The 19,519-nt window shown below is 48.3% G+C and overlaps 2 protein-coding genes across 2 annotated transcripts; both read left to right on the top strand.

The window, feature by feature from the left end:
* The first annotated feature begins 1,059 nt into the window (after positions 1-1,059).
* Positions 1,060-16,504, top strand: COX5B (cytochrome c oxidase subunit 5B). The gene is made up of 4 exons (XM_066600688.1): positions 1,060-1,226; positions 11,862-11,932; positions 14,084-14,183; positions 16,328-16,504. The coding sequence occupies exons 1-4, from the start codon at positions 1,118-1,120 to the stop codon at positions 16,438-16,440; spliced, it is 393 nt and encodes a 130-aa protein (XP_066456785.1). The 5' UTR covers positions 1,060-1,117; the 3' UTR covers positions 16,441-16,504.
* Positions 5,768-11,282, top strand: LOC136626003 (uncharacterized). Its single transcript, XM_066600687.1, has 2 exons — positions 5,768-8,164; positions 9,502-11,282. Exons 1-2 carry the CDS (start codon positions 7,108-7,110, stop codon positions 10,704-10,706), a joined length of 2,262 nt encoding a protein of 753 aa, XP_066456784.1. The 5' UTR covers positions 5,768-7,107; the 3' UTR covers positions 10,707-11,282.
* Positions 16,505-19,519: the final 3,015 nt, after the last annotated feature.

The following is a 19,519-nucleotide window of genomic DNA, read 5'->3' as shown; positions in this document are numbered from 1 at the left end:
CCTGCAGCCGTGGATTATTGCAGCGGTTCTACAGGCAAATTCCGCTGCGAAATCTGCCATGTGACCATACCGTAAGGGCTCTTTCACAAGACCAATACACTGATGTTCCGTATGCTCCGGCCTATCAGCAGATTTTCTTTGCCCATAAATGCGCATGTAAAAAAAACACACAAAACCGCATTGATTTTGTGCCTGAGGGCGGTTTCAGATGGGCGTAGGCGCACCTATGCTCGCCGCCACAAAGCTTAGTTACGACTGAACGAAGGGGATTTATTTCCCTCCGCACCAGAACGCAAGTTTGAAAAAAGCCGCAACAAGACAGGTGCCGCCTGATCTCTCCGGCACGTCGTTTTCCCTACAGGGCAGGCCCCATCTTTTCTTGGCCATACAAATAACAGGCGAGAATGCCAATAGGAAAAACAAAACCATTGCACTCAGCGGTTACGTTTAGTCCCGTTACACAGCCGTGATTTCCTGCGCATTTACACCCCCCCCCCCCCCCTCATTAATTTCAATGGGCTATTTCCGTGCAGAATACGCACAAAGATAGCACATACTACGTTGTTTTTGTTTTTTACGCAACCACATTTTTATCAATGGGCCGTAATACTCTGCATATTTACGCTCGTGTGAAAGAGCCCTAATGCTGTATAACACTCATGCGCGTTCTGTCCGTTGGAGATACGCAGCTGTGACGTAAATGCAAACAGCGCCTAAAATACACTGGGCCACAAAATGCTCTTCATCACCCATAACAACCAATCAAAGCGCACCTTTCATTTCTCAGGTGCAGAAAACAAAATGAAAGCTGCGCTGTGATTGGCCAACGAAAACCGGGTTTTAGATGGTCTGATCCACTTTCATTGAGCTACTACTATTAGAACACAAACCGCCTTTCCACCTGTCTATCCGTTCACTTTGGAGGCCATAACTAATCATAAGCATAAAACCAATGATTACAGTACACGATTGAGTAATATGGCTTTTACACGCTAATCGTCACGGTCCTCCCCTCCGCAATGCTCTTGGTATGATCCCAGACTATAAATGCGCAGTGACGTACACAGGCCCAACCCTCCGGACGTAGTAGAGGTGGTTGTCGGCTTGTGCAGCAGTCATGGCGTCCTGGCGGTACCTCCAGCTTCTCGGCCGCGCTGTCTCCCGGGCCGCAGCTTATCAACAGACCGTGTACCTCCGGCCATGCGTCAGAGCCATGAGCGGCGGGGGTGGGTATGACCTTCATGGCGGCCGCCTGCTGCTACAATGTATCATTGCAGCGGTGCTCTAGGAGTTGTGAAGGGCATCAGCCAGGCCGGGGGAGGGGGCTCTGCAGCAGTGCTGCAATGTGCAGGGCACCGGGCATGGCAGCGGACGTGCTGCTGGGAGGTGCCAGTCCCGGGAAGACCGAGCAGGGGACTGCAGGCTCCTTCCTGGTAGGCCCGGTGACCTTGTGAACAGTGTCAGGCGGTGCCCTGTAAGCCGCTGTCATGGAGTGTACCGCATAGACTGCAGTCCATCACATTGTTGTATTTCCAAGCATGGATCCATGGTTCACTGTAGTTTAATGCAATCTATTGTTTGGTGTTATCAGCCCATGGTGAAGCTATTTATAGGCGTCATCCCTTGCGACTGAGGCAGTGCCTGTCTCCATGATCGCAGCCTACGCAAAAGCGAATAATCGTTTGCATTTTGCTTTTTTTTTTTTTTTAAACTAATCGTCTCATTCTGTTTAAAGGGGTTGTCCCGTGGCAGCAAGTGGGGTTATACACTTCTGTATGGCCATATTAATGCACTTTGTAATGTACATTGTGCATTAATTATGAGCCATACAGAAGTTATAAAAAGTTTTTTACTTACCTGCTCCGTTGCTAGCGTCCTCGTTCCCATGGAGCCGACTAATTTTCGCCCTCCGATGGCCAAATTAGCCGCGCTTGCGCAGTCCGGGTCTTATCTTCTCAATGGGGCTCCGTGTAGCTCCGCCCCGTCACGTGCCGATTCCAGCCAATCAGGAGGCTGGAATCGGCAATGGACCGCACAGAAGAGCTGCGGTCCACGGAGGAAGAGGATCCCGGCGGCCATCTTCACCGGTAAGTATAGAAGTCACCGGAGCGCAGGGATTCAGGTAAGCGCTCCGGTAAGCTTTCTTTAGGTCCCTGCATCGGGGTTGTCTCGTGCCGAACGGGGGGGGGGGGGTTGAAAAAAAAAAAAAACCCGTTTCGGCGCGGGACAACCCCTTTAAGCAGTGGTTGTTCTCTCACTTATATGGTGAATGATAAAAATGGAACTCTCTCTTGAGCCGACCAACGATGTATGCGCCAGTATTAACGGGCTGCGCGATAGCGGACAAGTCAGCGCTGATGGCACAGTCTGGTTCAAATGACAGCTGGCTCGTTTGGAAGGATTCTTAGGCCTCATGTCCACGGGGAAAATCGGGCCCGCTACGGATTCTCCATGTAGAATCTGCAGCGGGTCCCTCCTGCCCCGCGGACATGAGCGCTGAAAATAAGAATAAATGAGAATAAACTCACCTCCCATCCGCTCCGTTTCTTCTCTGCGTCGCGGCCGGATCTTGTTTCTTCGGCCGGCGGATGAATTCGTCACGCCGGCGGCACGTCGTCGACGTGCCGCGCGCATGCGCCGGGCACATCCGCCAAGCCGAAGCAAGGGAGATGCGGCCGTGAGGAAGAGAAGACCTTCCCGGCCCGCTGCGGGTGAGGAAATGCTTTTAAATTCCTATTTTAGGTCTCCCGCGGATCCGGACGGCTTCCATAGGCTTCATTAGAAGCCCGCGGGAGCCGTCCCCGCGGGAGACCCGCATGAAAATGGAGCATGGTCCAGATTTTTTCATGCTCCATTTTTTTTTAAATCACTTTTATTGACCATCCGCGGGTATTTATCTACCCCGCGGGTGGTCAATGCATCCCTATGGGGTGCGGATCCGCGGGCAGGAGAAGAGTTAAAATCCGCTGCGGATTTTAATTCTTATTTTCCCCGTGGACATGAGCCCTTAGGGTCCCTACGCACTAGTGATCGCTGCCAGAAGATTGCGGGAAAATCGCAGCTCTGTGCAGGCTTTTTTTTTTTTGAGCCTCACCAATGCTTTTCTTGTGAAAAATCGTGCATCGCATTATTGCGCGTGATAAAATAGCCCAAGTTTGTCGCGTGAAAGTTTGTGCCGTTCGCTGAAAAGGAGGGAAACATGGGAGATAAAAAAAATCGCAAAATGCAGGAAGATGGGACATGCCGTGATTTTTTTTTTTTTGCACGCTGCATCGCATGAGTGAAAACATCGTAAATGGGAATGAAGCCGTTAAAAATCATTGGTCTCATAATTCTGCCCTTTCACTCATTCACACATTGCGCAGTTTTATTGCAAGTGTGAAAGCAGCCTTATAGCCCTTTTATGTGGGATGACAGTCGATTAAAGGACTGCACGAGCGCTGATGTCACCGCCAAGGTCATTAGCACTTGTGCAAACTGTTTAGACTGGAAGACTTCTCGCAGGATTGCGGGCTTCTCGCTTAGCGCTTTGCCTTCTGCGTTAAGTGGTGAGTGTTTATACGTATCATTCAAACGCCATTGGCCGGTGGAAAGCAACGTTCTTCTGACTGCTTCCAGTCGCCTGCCTTCATTCAGTGTGATATCTGGCCTGTTCCGCCTCCATTCACTAAGTGATCGCTGGGATGACGGCGCTGACAGTCGTCCCGAAGGGTCCATTTACACAGCAAGATAACCTGCAACAATCTTGCAACCAGCACGGGCCTAAGAGTCGCACACCGCTCACTCGTCAGGCGTTTACACTGGTAGTTTCGATCATTCATTCATAACCACACCTCTAGTCACCCCTTCTGTCACTATTTTCTGTTTGGCGAATTGCACAGCGCCTTTTTATACGGCACGGTGCAGCGGCAGATGAATGATTTGAGGTCCACATGAAAGATGCAATCAGTGCTAATGATCTAACGAGTTATTGCTGGTCGGTCATTCAATGCACATGTTTACACCTAACAATCATCCTGCAACCTACTCGATCTGATGAGGATTCACACAATAAGGGCTCATGTCCACGGGAAAAAGAAGAATTAAAATCCGCAGCGGATTTTAACTCTTCTCCCGCACGCGGATCCGCACCCCATAGGGATGCATTGACCACCCGCGGGTAGAAAAATACCCGCGGATCGTCAATAAAAGTGATTTAAAAAAAAATGGAGCATGAAAAAATCTGGACCATGCTCCATTTTCATGCGGGTCTCCCGCGGGGACGGCTCCCGCGGGCTTCTATTGAAGCCTATGGAAGCCGTCCGGATCCGCTGGACACAAAAATCATATTTTACTCACCCGCTCCGGTTCTTCTCTTCTCCGCGGCGCCATCTTCTCTCAGCCGCGGCCGGATCATTTTGCTTCGGCCCGGCGCATGCGCGGGGCACGTCACCGACGTCATCGTGCACATCCGCCGAGCCGAAGAATGAAGATCCGGCCGCGACGAGAGAAGATGACGCCGCCGCGAAGAGAAGAAACGGAGCGGATCGGAGGTAAGTTTATTCTCATTTATTTGCATTTTCAGCCCTCATGTCCGCGGGGCAGGAGGGACCCGCTGCAGATTCTACATGTAGAATCTGCAGCGGATCTGATTTTCCCCGTGGACATGAGGCCTTAGGCCTCCTTCCCACGAACGGATTTACGCCGCGTAAATTCGCGGCAAAAATCCGCTGCGTGGCCCCCTGCTATTAGGTTCTATTGAACCTAATAGCACAATGCTCACGATGCGTAATTCCACCACGGAATTACGCACCGCGATTTCTCCCGTCCTCACCCGCAGCATGCTCTATTTGCCGCGGGTGTACGCGCTGACGGCTTCCATTGCAGTCAATGGAAGCCGTCCGTTCACGCTATCTCCCGCTGTAACCAGCGGGAGATGGCGTGAAAAAACGCTTCCCCGCCTACCGCCGCAGCGTCATTTGACGCGGCCGGCGTGTCATGCGACGGCGGTGGGCGGGGAAGCGTTTTCACGCTATCTCCCGCAGGTAAGTATAGGGGCTCTGGGGGGCGCCGTGACGGGCTTCACTGCGTAATATTACGCGGCGGAGCCCGTCACGCTCGTGGGAAGGAGGCCTAACTGTGAAGGGGTCTTTAGCATGGATCCAAAGGTCATTGCAGTTTAACCCTTTCCAATCCAGTTTTCCTGCCGCCCGCACACTCGCCAGCTCTAATTTATTTAGGGTCAGAATGAATGTTGTGGATACCTCGGAATCGGTCAACAAACACTGAAATGACCTGTCATGATTTTATTAGCAAGTTTTTGAAAATTAATCATGACTTACTACCCTGGTTCCCTGAAGAGAAGCCCTAGGTTCGGCGCGTTTCCCGCAGTCCTCAGCCGCTCGTAGATCACTTCCTAGTTATTGGATTTATGAATCCCACCTCCAGGAAGCTGTGGCTGACTAAGCAGCGGTCAAAGAACCAATCAATGCAGCGCTGGATGAACCAAGCACAGCCATCGCATTGGTTCATCCAGCGATGTTTTGATTGGCTGAGCAGTGGTCGAAGAACCAATCACAGCCATTGCTTCCTGGAGTCGAGATCTATGAATCACGTAACCAGGAAGTGATGTATGAGCGGCCGTGGGCTGCGGGTAGTCTGTCGGAGCTGTGGACTGAGCCTGCTAGGTGAGTAGAAGACCCAGTGCCTCTTTTGGGGCAAAAATTAATGTTAGACAGGGTCTTTTTTTTGGGAGGGGGGGGGGGGGGGACTCGGTAAATATTGTCATTGCAGTATGCAGAGGAGGGATCAGCCTTTGGATTACTAGATTGAGCGACTTTATTTTTTCTCCTTCAGCCAACAGTTGGCCTGTGTAAATGCACCCTAAGGGTGCGTTCACACGAGCGCATAAACGGCGCGTTTTTGCGCCCAATCGTATAAACGTGACCATCTGAGGCATTGGTTTCCAATGTATTCGTTCGCACGGGCGATTTTACGGCGCGTAAAAACGACAACTCGAAAAAAAACAGAACATATGCGACCGAAATACGCGCCAACGCATATTCGATGGCCGAAAAGATAGTTTGCAAAGTAGGAACAAACGATAATGCGCTTTCTAGCTCTGGTCATGATCTCCGAAAAACGTTCTTTCCAGAGCGTCATCCCGACGGCCCCATTACATATGGAGGTTGCCCTCTGACCCAGGTAGGGACAGGAAGAGTTTAAAAGCACCTCCCTTTCCACCCATGCTTCAGTGTCTTCCTGTCCCTACGGTGGGACAGAGGAGCAGCTCCAGAGCTGCAGGAGATAGGAAGCTGCGGAGGCAAGAAGACTTACCGCAAAGAAACACTTACCGCACGCTGTGCGGCCCCCCTGGAGGGGTAGAGGTCGGGGCCGCACACTCAAGAGTCCCTGCATCCCCGACCTGCGCTGCCGACGGAGCCGTCAGTCGCCCAGTAGCGCTGGTCTCCCTCGCGCGGATCGCATGTTCGGGCCGCCGCTGCTGTGATGGGATAGTTCCTCCTGGCAGGGGAACGGCAGCGGCGGCCTCCCTGGACCTCGGGCGCATAGCGGTGACGTCATCCGGCGTGGTGACGTCACGCGCACAACGTAGGGGGCGTGGCTACCGGCGAAAACCCGGAAATGGCGCCAAATTTGAAAATCCTCCCCATAAAAGCAGGCTAAACTCCATGGAGGTTCCTGCTGACTGCCAGACAAGTGTATGTGAGTATGTCTACCCGCGACAGCTCAGCACGTGAGGGAGAGATTGACACCCTACCAACTGTAAGTAGGCTATACGCCAAAACATGCGCAAATGGTCACTTGTACAGCGGATGCATATATGTTCCCTTTCTTGTCTCCCCTCTCCCCCACTTTCATGGGTAGATGGATAAGGAGGGTCCAAAGAAAATGGACCCGAGGAAAAAATCGAAAAAATGCGTCCTCTGCAACAAAAGGCTCGAGGAGAGCTATAAAAAACCCCTATGCGAGGAGTGAGTGTATTACCGCAAGTAATGCTCCTGAATCCAACGCTTGCACTGCTATAACAGTGAATTGCTCTGCCTTCACAGATGCACGGGGAAAATTCTCGCAGAGGAGAAAGCAGCATTCAAATCCGATATCCGCTGCATGATAAGGGAAGAGCTGCAGGCTTCCATGGCGTCCCTTCCCCAGGCCCAGCCAGGTCCGTCACGGGTCCCTAAAAGACCTAGACAGACCGAGTCGGCGAGTTCGATCTCCGGTGAATCGCTGGAGCTCCTATCCGAAGGGGAATTAGAGGACCCACCGGTTCCCATAGAAGACGAGAAGAAATATTACTTCTCATCAAACGACATTGCGCACCTCATCAAGGCGGTGAGGGAAACAATGCAAATTGAGGAAGATAACCCGCCGAGAACAATCCAGGATGAGATGTTTGGCGGCCTCCGATCTAGAAGAAAGATCATGTTCCCAGTCAACCAGACGCTGCAGCAAGTGATCATAGATGAATGGCAGGAACCGGAAAAAAGGATCACTGTTCCAAAAGAGATCCGAAACCGGCTCGCATTCGCTACCGAGGACGTCCGCCTGTACAGGGAAACCCCCAAGGTGGACATCCAGATCGCAAAAGTGGCCAAGAAAACCCTCTTGCCCTTCGAGGACACCTCCCAGCTATCCGATCCGATGGATAAAAAAATCGACGGATTAATGAAGAAAGCCTGGGAGGCAACATCCCTCACCATCGAGGCTAACATAGCCTCAACCTCAGTGGCTAGATCCATGGCGCTCTGGCTAAACAGGCTAGAAGCCTCCATAAAGGATCGGGCCCCCAGAGAGGAGTTGGCCAGCTGTCTCCCCCTCTTAAAAATGGCTACCGCCTTCCTGGCTGACGCATCAGCGGAAACGGTAAGATACGGGGCAAAAACCGGAGTCCTCAGCAACTCAGCGAGAAGGGCACTATGGCTGAAGACTTGGGCCGCAGACATTACATCCAAAAATAAGCTCTGCGCCATCCCCTTCCAAGGGGAATATATGTTTGGGCCCGTCCTGGACAAAATCCTGGAAAAAGTCGGCGACAAGAGTAAAACCCTGCCTGACAGACAACCTTTCAGGAAACCATCCTTCCCGAAGAGGATGCGCCAGCCTCCTCCCGAAGTTAAAGGGAAAGGGAAGACTGGAAGATGGTCGTACCCCAAGGGAGGTCGGGGTAAGGAAGTCCAACCCTCCCCTGAACAAACAGGGGGTAGATTAGCGGGCTATCTAAGCCAGTGGCAAGGGGTAACGTCTAACCCCTGGGTACTCCGAATAATCGAAGCAGGGTACCAAATTGAATTCCACTCGCTACCCCCTAGGAGATTCCTTATAACCTCCCCGGGGTCCCTACAGGAACAAGGGAACCTCATAAAAGGCGTTCAGGAACTTAAGGACCTAGGGGTCATTACACAAGTCCCCGATTACGAAAGGGGTGAGGGATTCTATTCCCCCCTATTTCTAATAAAAAAACCGAATGGTTCCATTAGGACTATATTTAATCTTAAAGCCCTAAATCAATTTATCTCGTACAAAAAATTCAAGATGGAAACAGTAAGATCCATCGTCCCACTAATAGATCGAGATAGTGTAATGTGCACCATAGATCTTAAAGATGCATATTACCATGTCCCAATAACGGCAGCCCATCACAAGTACCTGAGGTTTGCTCTGCGGGAGGGAGACAAGATCCAACATTACCAATTCACGGCCCTTCCATTCGGAATCTCCACCGCCCCTCGGGTATTCACGAAAATCGTTATAGAGATGGTAGCCTACTTCAGGCGGAATCAGATCCGCATATTTCCGTATCTGGATGACTTTTTGTTGGTGTCAAGGACGGAGAAGACCATGCGTATAGACCTATCCATGGTCTTATCCACCCTAAACAGTTTAGGGTGGATAGTGAACAAGCAGAAGTCCGACTTGAACCCTGGTACACAAAAGGTGTACCTGGGAGTATTACTAGACTCCCACATCCAGGAATCCCGGCTTCCATCATCTAGGAAGGAAGACCTCACCCAAAGAGTAAAATCCTTCTGTCAGGCTACGGCGGTTTCCATTAGAGAAACAATGAAGGTGCTGGGCATCCTGACGGCTTGCATTCAGATAGTCCCATGGGCACAGGCCCATACCCGGCAATTACAAGGATTTATCCTTGCCAACTGGGACAAACGGCAGACATCCCTGGATAAGAAGGTGAGCCTGTCCGTCCGAGTCAAAGAGTCCCTACGCTGGTGGACCTCACAGAGGAACCTAAGCAAAGGTACCTCTTGGTCACAAGAATCTACCGTACCCATCACAACAGATGCCAGCAAAACGGGATGGGGAGCCCAAGTAGCCGACCAAAATCTACAGGGGATTTGGGACCCCCAAGTAGCTAAACGCTCATCCAATTTCAGAGAACTAAGGGCAATCTGGGAAGCCCTTCAGGCGGCAGAACCCCTTATAAAAGGAAGGCATGTCAAAATCCTAACCGATAATATGACAGCTCTGTCATTTGTTCGTCACCAGGGGGGAACGCGACACCCGCACCTGCAACGACTGGCAACAGAGATACTCCGCTGGGCGGAATCCAACGTGCTGTCCCTCTCAGCGATCCACTTAAAAGGGTCCACAAACGTCGCTGCCGACTTCCTGAGCAGACAGAGCATCCATCCAGGAGAATGGGGACTGAATCAGCGAGTCTTCGACCAACTAATCTGCCAGTGGGGAGAACCGCAGATAGACCTGTTCGCCACGAAGAGAAATTCAAAGTGCCAGGACTTTTACTCGCTGAACCCCAGAGACAATCCACGCGGGGTAGACGCCCTGTCCCAAAGCTGGGACATGGACCTAGCCTACGCCTTTCCTCCCTTCCCACTGATCCCCCGCACCCTCAGGAAAATCCAAACCAGCCGGGCGTCAGTCATACTAGTTGCCCCTATGTGGGACAAAAGGCCCTGGTATCCCCTGCTAAAAGCCTTGGCGATCCAGGGTCCATTCCTACTACCAGCCGTAGAAGATCTTCTCCTCCAGGGCCCACTAACATACCCAGGGGTCGAGAAATTGAAGCTAGCAGCATGGATGCTGAAAGCATGATACTGCGTGGGAAGGGACTCTCCCATAATGTAATTACTACCCTAACAAAAAGCCGTAAACCTATCACGATAGCCATCTACGATAGGATATGGAAAAAATTCACAGAGTTCTGTAAAATAGAGCCAGGGAAAATCCCAGGAATTGACATTCCCGTAATCCTGGAATTTTTGCAGGCAGGCCTAGAAAAAGGCCTTAGTCCTAGAACCCTTAAAGTCCATACAGCAGCACTAGGGTCCTATCTAGATTTTCCCTTGGCAGAACACCGTTGGGTGCGTAGGTTTCTCAAAGGGGCAGAACGGCTTCGACCCTTTGTTAGAGAAACCTTTCCTACCTGGGACCTAAATATAGTCTTAACTAGCTTTTGCCAATCCCCCTTCGAACCCCTCTCACAACTCTCCTTGAGGCTGCTCACACTAAAAGTTACCCTTTTAGTTGCCATAACATCGGCTCGGAGAATAGGGGAATTGCAAGCATTACAATGTATTGAACCATACATGGTAATACAAGACGACAGGATTACCTTCAAACTAGACCCAGCCTTCCTTCCGAAGGTAGTGTCAAAATTTCATAGGGAGCAGACGATCACTCTGCCCTCCTTCTGTCAAAATCCCCGTAACGAGAAAGAGAGAATTTCATAACCTAGACGTTAGGAGAGCTGTTCTAGCGTACCTAGAGGCCACCCGCTCTTTCCGTAAAAATAATAACCTCTTCATTCAATTTCAGGGGCCGGCAAAAGGAAAGACGGCAACTAAGAGCACCATCGCGAGGTGGATCAAGACCGCCATCCAAGAGGCATATAAAGCCAGGGGTCTCGACCCTCCGGGAAAAATTAGAGCCCACTCCACTCGCTCTCTTTCCTCCTCTTGGGCAGAAAAAGGCCAGGCGTCTGCCGAGCAGATCTGCAAGGCGGCGACCTGGTCGAGTATACATACATTTACCCGACATTACAGGGTTAACGTCCAGTCGGACAAAGACCTGAGTTACGGACGTAAAGTCCTTCAGGCAGTAGTCCCACCCTAGGGCCACGTATAATTTGGTATACTCCATATGTAATGGGGCCGTCGGGATGACGCTCTGGAAGGACACGGATTACTTACCGGTAGTCCCTTTTCCAGGAGTCATCACGACGGCCCATAGTTCCCTCCCCTTTAAGAATAATTTATGTTCTTCAAATGTAAATATGACCGAATAAAGGTAAAATTTGGTTTAGTAAACATTGTCCACCGTAATGATTTATAAGTCACTGAAGCATGGGTGGAAAGGGAGGTGCTTTTAAACTCTTCCTGTCCCTACCTGGGTCAGAGGGCAACCTCCATATGTAATGGGGCCGTCGTGATGACTCCTGGAAAAGGGACTACCGGTAAGTAATCCGTGTCCTTCCGGCAATTAAACGCTGCGCACGTGCGAACGTAAATACGCCTACGCTCGTGTGACCGCGCCCTAAGGGTCCTTGTACGTAAAGCTAAACTGGAACGAGCACACTGAACAATAATTGGGTAGTTCCATCGTTCTAGTCACCACTTCTGCCAAGCAAATCATTATGACGCTTGTTTACACAAAAGGATTTGCAGCGTGCAAACAATGGTTTTTAGGTCCTTGTGAAAGATACAATCGTCGATAATCGCTGAGTTTACACAACAATAATCCTGCAAATCACTTCATCTAGTTACACTAACTGCCGTGTAAAAGTCCCCCCATACCAAATACCTACTTGGTCAGCTATTTTCTTAACTTAGAAAAAAAGGCGCTTAAGTTAATGTCTCCTTATTTTGTGTGTTTTTCTTATTGTTTAGGTATCCCCACTAATGAAGAGCAGGCCACTGGTGTTGAAAAGAAAATCTTGGATGCTTTAAAGAAGGGAGAGGTATGTTAGTGCCGTGCTGTTGTCAGCCTAAAGGCCCATTTACACGAGCAGATAATCGCTCAAAGATCGCTCAAGCGACAGTTTGAGCGATTATTTTGCTTAAAATGGTATTCAAGTAGCTTCTCAGCTACTTAAATGCCAATTATGTATGTTAATGAAGCCTTCACTGAACTTGGGCTAATAGCCTGAGGCTACTAGCTGCGCTCAGATCCATTGTTCTCCAAGGGGGAAACAATGCCATCAGCTCTCCCCGGTGGGGAACAACTGATAAAACTGATTGCTAAAATCAAGCTCACTTCATCTTAACAATCAGCGAAAAGAGCCCGAAATGCGGATGCCCTGCACCCACTTACACACACCGATTATCGCTAAAACGATTGCCGATGAGCAAAGTTTTAGAGATAATCGCCCAGTGTAAATGGGCCTTAAAGGGGTTGTCCCGCGGCAGCAAGTGGGGTTATGCACTTCTGTATGGCCATATTAATGCACTTTGTAATGTACATTGTGCATTAAATATGAGCCATACAGAAGTTATTCACTTACCTGCTCCGTTGCTAGCGTCCCCGTCGCCATGGTGCCGTCTAACTTCAGCGTCCAATCGCCCGATTAGACGCGCTTGCGCAGATGGGTCTTTTCCCTTCGGCTCGGTTCGGCAGCAGCGACGTTCTGGCTCCACCCCCTTGTACGCGTCATCGCGTAGCTCCGCCCCCACCACATGTGCCGATTCCCGCCTCCGCTTTGAAGCGGCCCGGCTGATTGCTTTTCCGTTGCAGCCGGCGCTCCCATAGAGGAGAGCGCGGCCGCGACGAAAATAAACCAAAAAAAAAAGGTAAATAGACCTGCTGCATCTTCTGAGGCCGCATTCGCGATTTCAGCCTGACTTACCGCAGCGGATTGGCCGTCCCGTGTGGACGAGGTTTCTGAGAAATCTCGTCCACATGGCTGGCTAATCCCGAGATTAGCGGCCGTGGACGGATTTGCCGTGCAGCAAATCCCCCCTGTGTGAACCCAGCCTAAGGCTTTTCTCACACAAATGTCTTTTTTACAGCATTTAACTAAAAAATAAATGTACTTAAAGGGGTTTTGCAACTATAGTAAATTTTATTTATTTTATGCCAGGACCAGCTGTTATAAAGACTCAACTCTACTCTCCTCCCACCTCCCATGACATAGCTGAGCGTATTCCACAGTCTCGGCATCATAAACATGAGGTTACCTACACTACTGGGTGCAGCATTGCATGGCGCCCCCTGCCACCACAACACGGCACTTGCGGGAGTAACCCAATGCCCAATAACACAACTGCTGCCAGGGTTAGCCCCCATAGTTGTGGATCACACTGCCCCATGGACACCATACTAACCGTTGCTGCCATGTTGCCCTGAGCCATGTGAACAGGTGTCTAGAGCTTACCTGTCCATATGTTCCCAGAAATGGTCCAGGTGTTTTTAATTAGCTGGATACGGCATGCGAGCTCCATGTGATGTCTCTTAAGTCCCATTGTAAACAATGGGTGAGGCGCTCTCAGGGAACACCAAAAGATAGAACACAATACGATTTTCATACTTGCGGTGGCACAGCGAGGAAGATTGCTCATTCAATTAAGTCAATTTAAGGGAATGGAGTTCATATTTGCGTTTCTTGCAACGCACAAAACCTGCATGAGATTTCCGCTCATCTGAATAAGCCCTAAGGGTGATTTTCCTACCTGGATCTGTCTAGTTTCTGGGATCTTATGCACAGGTAAGCTCCAGAGGCGTGGTTGCGGTCATTGTGGCGCAGTGTCAGTGGGGTGGTGGTGGTGTTGGGCAACTAGGTTGCTGCTCCTGCGGGTGCTATTGTGGTGACAGTGCTGCACCCAGTAGTGTAGGAACCACTACAAGAGGTTGCTGTGATGTGGCTAGTGGGCTCATACACTGACCAAAATGTAACTGAGTCTGATGTTTAAGATACTGCTGAGAATCAATAGATGTATGATATCTGGATAGATATGTGCTCCATGTTTTTCTTAATTTGGCTTCTTTTTATCCCAGGCTAATCTGTTAGAAAAATATTTTTAATAGTGGTAAATTTTTTTAAGAGGTTAATACTCTTCTGTATATGCAAATATTATACCAATGACTGCAATTTCAATCTTTTCTGTCATTTAAGGACCCTTTTAACATGTTGGCACCCAAGTGGTATCCAGGAACCAAAGAGGAGCCAAACATTGTGCCCTCAGTCCCCCCGTACAGACTTGTGGCCTGTCTATGTAAGTGTCTTCCTTACTTTACTCCTTTTCATAAAGTGTAATGTAACTTGCGTCAAGTGTCATCAACATGGCAGAACACTATACTGGGGTTACTTATCTGTGTGCCATGTTCTCCATCACTGTATAAAATGTTGATTATTGATATCTGGTAGAAATGCACCCTACAACACAGGTAAGTGTTTGTGGTTTTCTCAAGCTGCACAAGGGGAACTTGTAGGCAATCCTATAATGCTAATGTGCAGCAGCACAACAGGTGGAAGCTCCTTACTCCTCATCCCAGAGACTCGGGAAAGGTTTTCTGTTTGTTAGATTTACAAAATTGGAAACCAAACTGAGATGGAAAGCCTTAATGCAGCTGTGAATGGGCCTAAGGGTTGAGGAAGAAAAGCTTTAGAATAAACAATGTTTGTCCTGTGGGGAGACATTGCAAACGCAGCAAGGATTTTCCTGAGCTCCCACCACAGAGTACTTAGAGGTTATTCTTGTCCAATAACTGGGCAACATCCTTTCAATAGCAATCACTGTAGTAAGACACTGATCAGTAATTACCCTTCTGTTGCCTGGATCCAGTGCTGCAGCCTCCATTGTGACAGTTGACATCACTGAAAGTCAGGTGAACAACCCATTTAAGAGAATTTTCTGGCTTTCAGGCAGACGCTTCAATGCCAATCCAAGAGATTTCCCACAAGAACTGTAGATCAGCATAAATTGCAAAGAGAAAATGATGGCTGTGGCTGTAGACATGCTTACTATAGCGATCACAGGCTATGGCAATACAGGACGGTATCTGGCGTCCTGTTGCCATAGCAACCAGACGGGGTTTTGCGATGTTATCACGAGAGCTGGCTAGAGTCAGGGAGCACGCTCCCTCTGAACAATTTTCCTGCTGCGATCTAATTAGATTGCGTCAGGAAAGGGGTTAACAGCAGGGGGGGGGGGCACCTCCCACTGTGGGATAGCGTGAGATCTGCTATGATCTCACACTATCCCTATGACTTAAGGGTACGTCGTTTTGTGGGAAGTACCCCGCTCCCATGACGTCCCCTTACGTCATGGGACGGGAAGTAGTTAATGCTAACCATTTGGTGCTTCTAAGGCCTCCTGTAGACGGCCAGAATGGATCCCACTGCGAGAATTCTGCATTGACCTGGCGCTCGCCTCCTCCCGGCATCTCGCCCTGTGCTGGCTGCTGCCCAGCCAGCGCATGCGCAGAGTAGAGTCGTGTGTCACCAGTGATGTTTCTGTGCAGGCTTCTGTGAGGCTTGCACGGAAATGGGACATGCCATGATTTGTTTACTGCGGGTGCTTTCACGTCGTCAAATCGCGGCTGTCTGCATAGGATTGAATTGTCTAATGCAATCCTATGGTAGTGGACACGGGCGGAAATCCTGTTGGAAATCCCACGGCTGAATTTCCGTCTGTGTGCATTTGGCCTAAATTGTCTGGTTTTTAATTTATTTTTATTTTTAAACTCTGCTTATAGATTACAAAACTAGTCTCTAGACATTTGGAACTAAAAACAAAGCAGAGTTGTCTTTTTCCTGTTTTATCACCTGCTTTCTTCGCACCATGGTTAAATGGAATCCTGCACCTGCCACTAGGGGGAGCTTACTGCCCATGGATTTCTACAGTTCCCATAATACACTGTAATCCATCTTCATGCAGTAAGATCCAAAGTTTGTTTTCATTTTCCCCAGTGGTGTCTGTAAGCAACCTGTCATTGTGACCCTTTAAACCGGAGCACCAGTGATGCTCTAATGCTATGTTTGCATCTGCTACATGCAGCAATAGGTCTGCTTTTAATGGGAACGAAAGAAAACTAATACCTGAAACCATAATACAGGCATTAACAGAGCCTAATAGAATAAAGGACAGAAGCAACAAGTTAACTACTCTAATGTCTGTCACAGTAAGAGGTCATCTCTGGCCATATGAATAGGATTAGAAGTTCTTTGAACACCTTCATCAATACCTTATTACCATTTCTGAAGACTCCTTCAGCCTCTGGTATGGGAATATGCATTGTGGAGTGAAGAATAAAATATTCAGCCAATCCTATCCTTAGTATATTAGAATGTAATATAAAGGAATAATCTGACAGCACTTGTTTGGTTTAATTCTTCTGCCTTTACATTTTTCTGTAGGTACTGAAGATGAAACTCAGCCCAATTGGTTCTGGATCCACGAGGGAGGATTACACCGCTGTCCAGAGTGTGGCACGCACTTCAAGCTTCAGCGTTACACGCTTCCAGAGTGACGATGACTTGTATTACCAGTGTCTGCCGTATATTAAAGTCAAACAATCTTTTATTTACTTGGAACATTGATTGCTATCTGTTTTTATTTGCTTTAGTGCTGAACTTGCATACAAAACTTGGTTGTTTATGATCAACAAACTGAAATAAAGTTCACAAATGTCAGTAGGAATTATGTAATCCGGGTGGGCATGCTGGGTTCTGGAGTCTGTAATGCTACTCAATTTGGGGGTGTACCACCTGCAGTCTGATGCACTACCCTCTCTGGGACCCTCATATGTGGGGTCTGCTCTGTTCAGCACTTCAGAGGTGGCTCTTAAACGCATTAAAGATCCTCTAAAGTCTTAAATCACAATATATTTCATTTCACTATAGACTTTAATGTGACACACTGGTCCCCAACTAGTAGGGCAGGAGCTATATGTGACTGCCCATAGGAGTCCTGGGGTATAACCTTATGCACAGACCTTAGATCTGTTCTAATACAAACCCCACCTATCTGCTTGGCATAATATGGGGAGTTTTACACAGCACTTTTGGTAAACACCATGTTTTTCCTTCCCACTTTTGCTGCTTTAATTGTCAGTCACTTACAGATGTTGTCTGATAGTCAATAGGGCAACATTAAATAGCTGCAGTTTTGAGTGACTTTTTTTTTTGCAATTGCAGCTGGTTATCAGTTTGGCTTTTTTTTTTTCTGGTGTTTTTTTTTTTGTACAAACTGGACAAACTGTCAAGAAAAACACGTATGATTTAAAAAATGCTACCCATGCTTGTGTAACTAGACCAGTTAAAAAACAAACTAAATGGCCCTTTCACATTTTCTAAAGCAGTGTGTGATGGAAGCCTACAGGTGGCTTGCTGTGGAAAGGTTTCTAAAATCTACACATGGAGCAGAAAATCTCCTGCAGCGTGCCCATGTATACTGAGGATGTGAACACTTAAAATACAAAGTTTAAAATCTGCAGCAGATCCCGTTTGGGTGCAGATTTCACAACTGTAGAGGTTCCACTGCCAAACGAGCAAAGTGCAAAATCATGATCTCTTGTTTCTCCATGTGTCTCCTCCATTTTTGAATTTAATGAAGCACCAGGCACCCACTCAGCATTGAATGTGTACAGAAGGTTGGAGATCTTTCATGTAACATGTGGCTGCAAAATACTGTGACTACAACACCCCTGGTCTGCAGTGCTGAAAGAGGATGGAGGTGACGCTGCTTCACTAAGTGGGTCCCAGTAATTAAAACCTCACCTATTGAGCATCTATGGCAAATACTGTTGATGTCTAATATAAAAAAAAAAGCCTACAGGCTTTTTCTTTTACTGCACTTTGACTCCTTTTCATGACCTTTCATGGATGATTTTTGGGGTCATTAGATTTGTTACATCCTCACCACTGCCGTAAAATCATAAAGTTTGGTACATGGAGTGATCTGTCAGGCTAGTTCCCATGTTAAAGGGGTTGTCCCGCAAAAGCAAGTGGGGTTATACACTTCTGTATGGCCATATTAATGCACTTATGTAATGTACATTGTGCATTAATTATGAGCCATACAGAAGTTATCAGAAGTTATTCACTTACCTGTTCCGTTGCTGGCGTCCTCGTCTCCATGGTGCCGTCTAATTTTCAGCGGCTAATCGCCAGATTAGACGCGCTTGCGCAGTCCGGTCTTTTCTGAATGGGGCCGCTCGTGCTGGAGAGCGGCTCCGTGTAGCTCCGCCCCGTCACGTGTGCCGATTCCAGCCAATCAGGAGGCTCGAATCGGCAATGGACCACACAGAAGCCCTGCGGTCCACCGAGGGAGAAGATCCCGGCGGCCATCTTCACCAGGTAAGTAAGAAGTCACCGGAGCGCGGGGATTCAGGTAAGCACTGTCCAGTGTTCTTTTTTTAACCAGTGCATCGGGTTTGTCTCGCGCCGAACGGAGGGGGCTGTTGGGGAAAAAAAAACCATTTCGGCGCGGGACAACCTCTTTAAGTCTAGTGGCGCTGTTGTGCTTCAGCCAACTGCGCCTCGAGGGAGAGTCAAGCATTACTAAGTGACGTTCATATCAGGTGCTTACCAGTTTGACTTGCCATGTCACCAAAACGTGGAAGACCAAGCCGTGGACGGTGAACAGTTCAAGCCAATCCTTGGTTCAACCACTTCTTAAAACACTTACAACCATTTTTCCAAACGGTTTAGGTTTGTGTAGCAACGGGTCAATCTAGTTCAATAAATGTGCAAGATGGAAATGCAGTCCTTTTTAATCTTTTTTTTTTTTTTGCTCTTGAAGTGGTAAGATTTACTGTGGCCCTAAGACTAAAAAACAAAGTTCCCACCCCCACTGTAAAGGACTGGTACAATTTCACTGTCAGCCAGTAATGAAATTGGCAGTGAGAAATCCATTCTTGGGATCGAGTGGGGTCAGCACCGATAAGTGTTGAATCTGGGAAAACCCTGTTTAGGGTTCCTCCATATGCTTTATAGTGGTTTCACATAATGCACTTTGAGAATTGTCACAATTGTCATAAATTACTGTACATATATTTCCAGTATCGTTGCCTAGTCCTGGCAGCAGTGTAGGATTCTGCGTTGGGGCAGGTCTTCATTTCAATCGGAATTTGTTTTGGGCCTTATTTGCACAGAAGAGGTAAGGCTTTTTTCACACTGTCTCTCCTCTCAGCGCTAGTTCTGTTCTGTCTTCTGGACAGAAAACTGTATAGAGAGGGAAAATGGGTGACAAGGTAAAAGTGTATGAGTTGAAGACCACTTTTTTTTTTATCCTGAGGAAAAGACTGACTGGGATCTTAAAAAAAAAAAAAAAAAAAAAAAGTATTTTATATATATATATAATTTATATTAGAGCTCTTCACCCCTATTGTGCCATCCTGGTGTTCGTTCATGCTCATGCACTTTTCTGTGTGGAGGATGGAAACAAACATGGAACTTCCTCATGCAGGAATCCAGCTGTGCCCCCGGCCAGCGACCCTGTGTACCTTTTGCTTTTCTGTATCGTGGACGCTCTGTCAGTCACGCACAGTACAGATTTTTATTTTTTAAATATTTATTTTTCCTGCTTGACGCTGGTACCTGTGGTCT

Source organism: Eleutherodactylus coqui, chromosome 4, assembly GCF_035609145.1.
Source record: "Eleutherodactylus coqui strain aEleCoq1 chromosome 4, aEleCoq1.hap1, whole genome shotgun sequence".
Classification (NCBI taxonomy): Eukaryota; Metazoa; Chordata; class Amphibia; order Anura; family Eleutherodactylidae; genus Eleutherodactylus; species Eleutherodactylus coqui.
The sequence above is the reverse complement of the archived record's forward strand: the minus strand, read 5'-3'. Positions and strand labels throughout refer to the sequence as shown.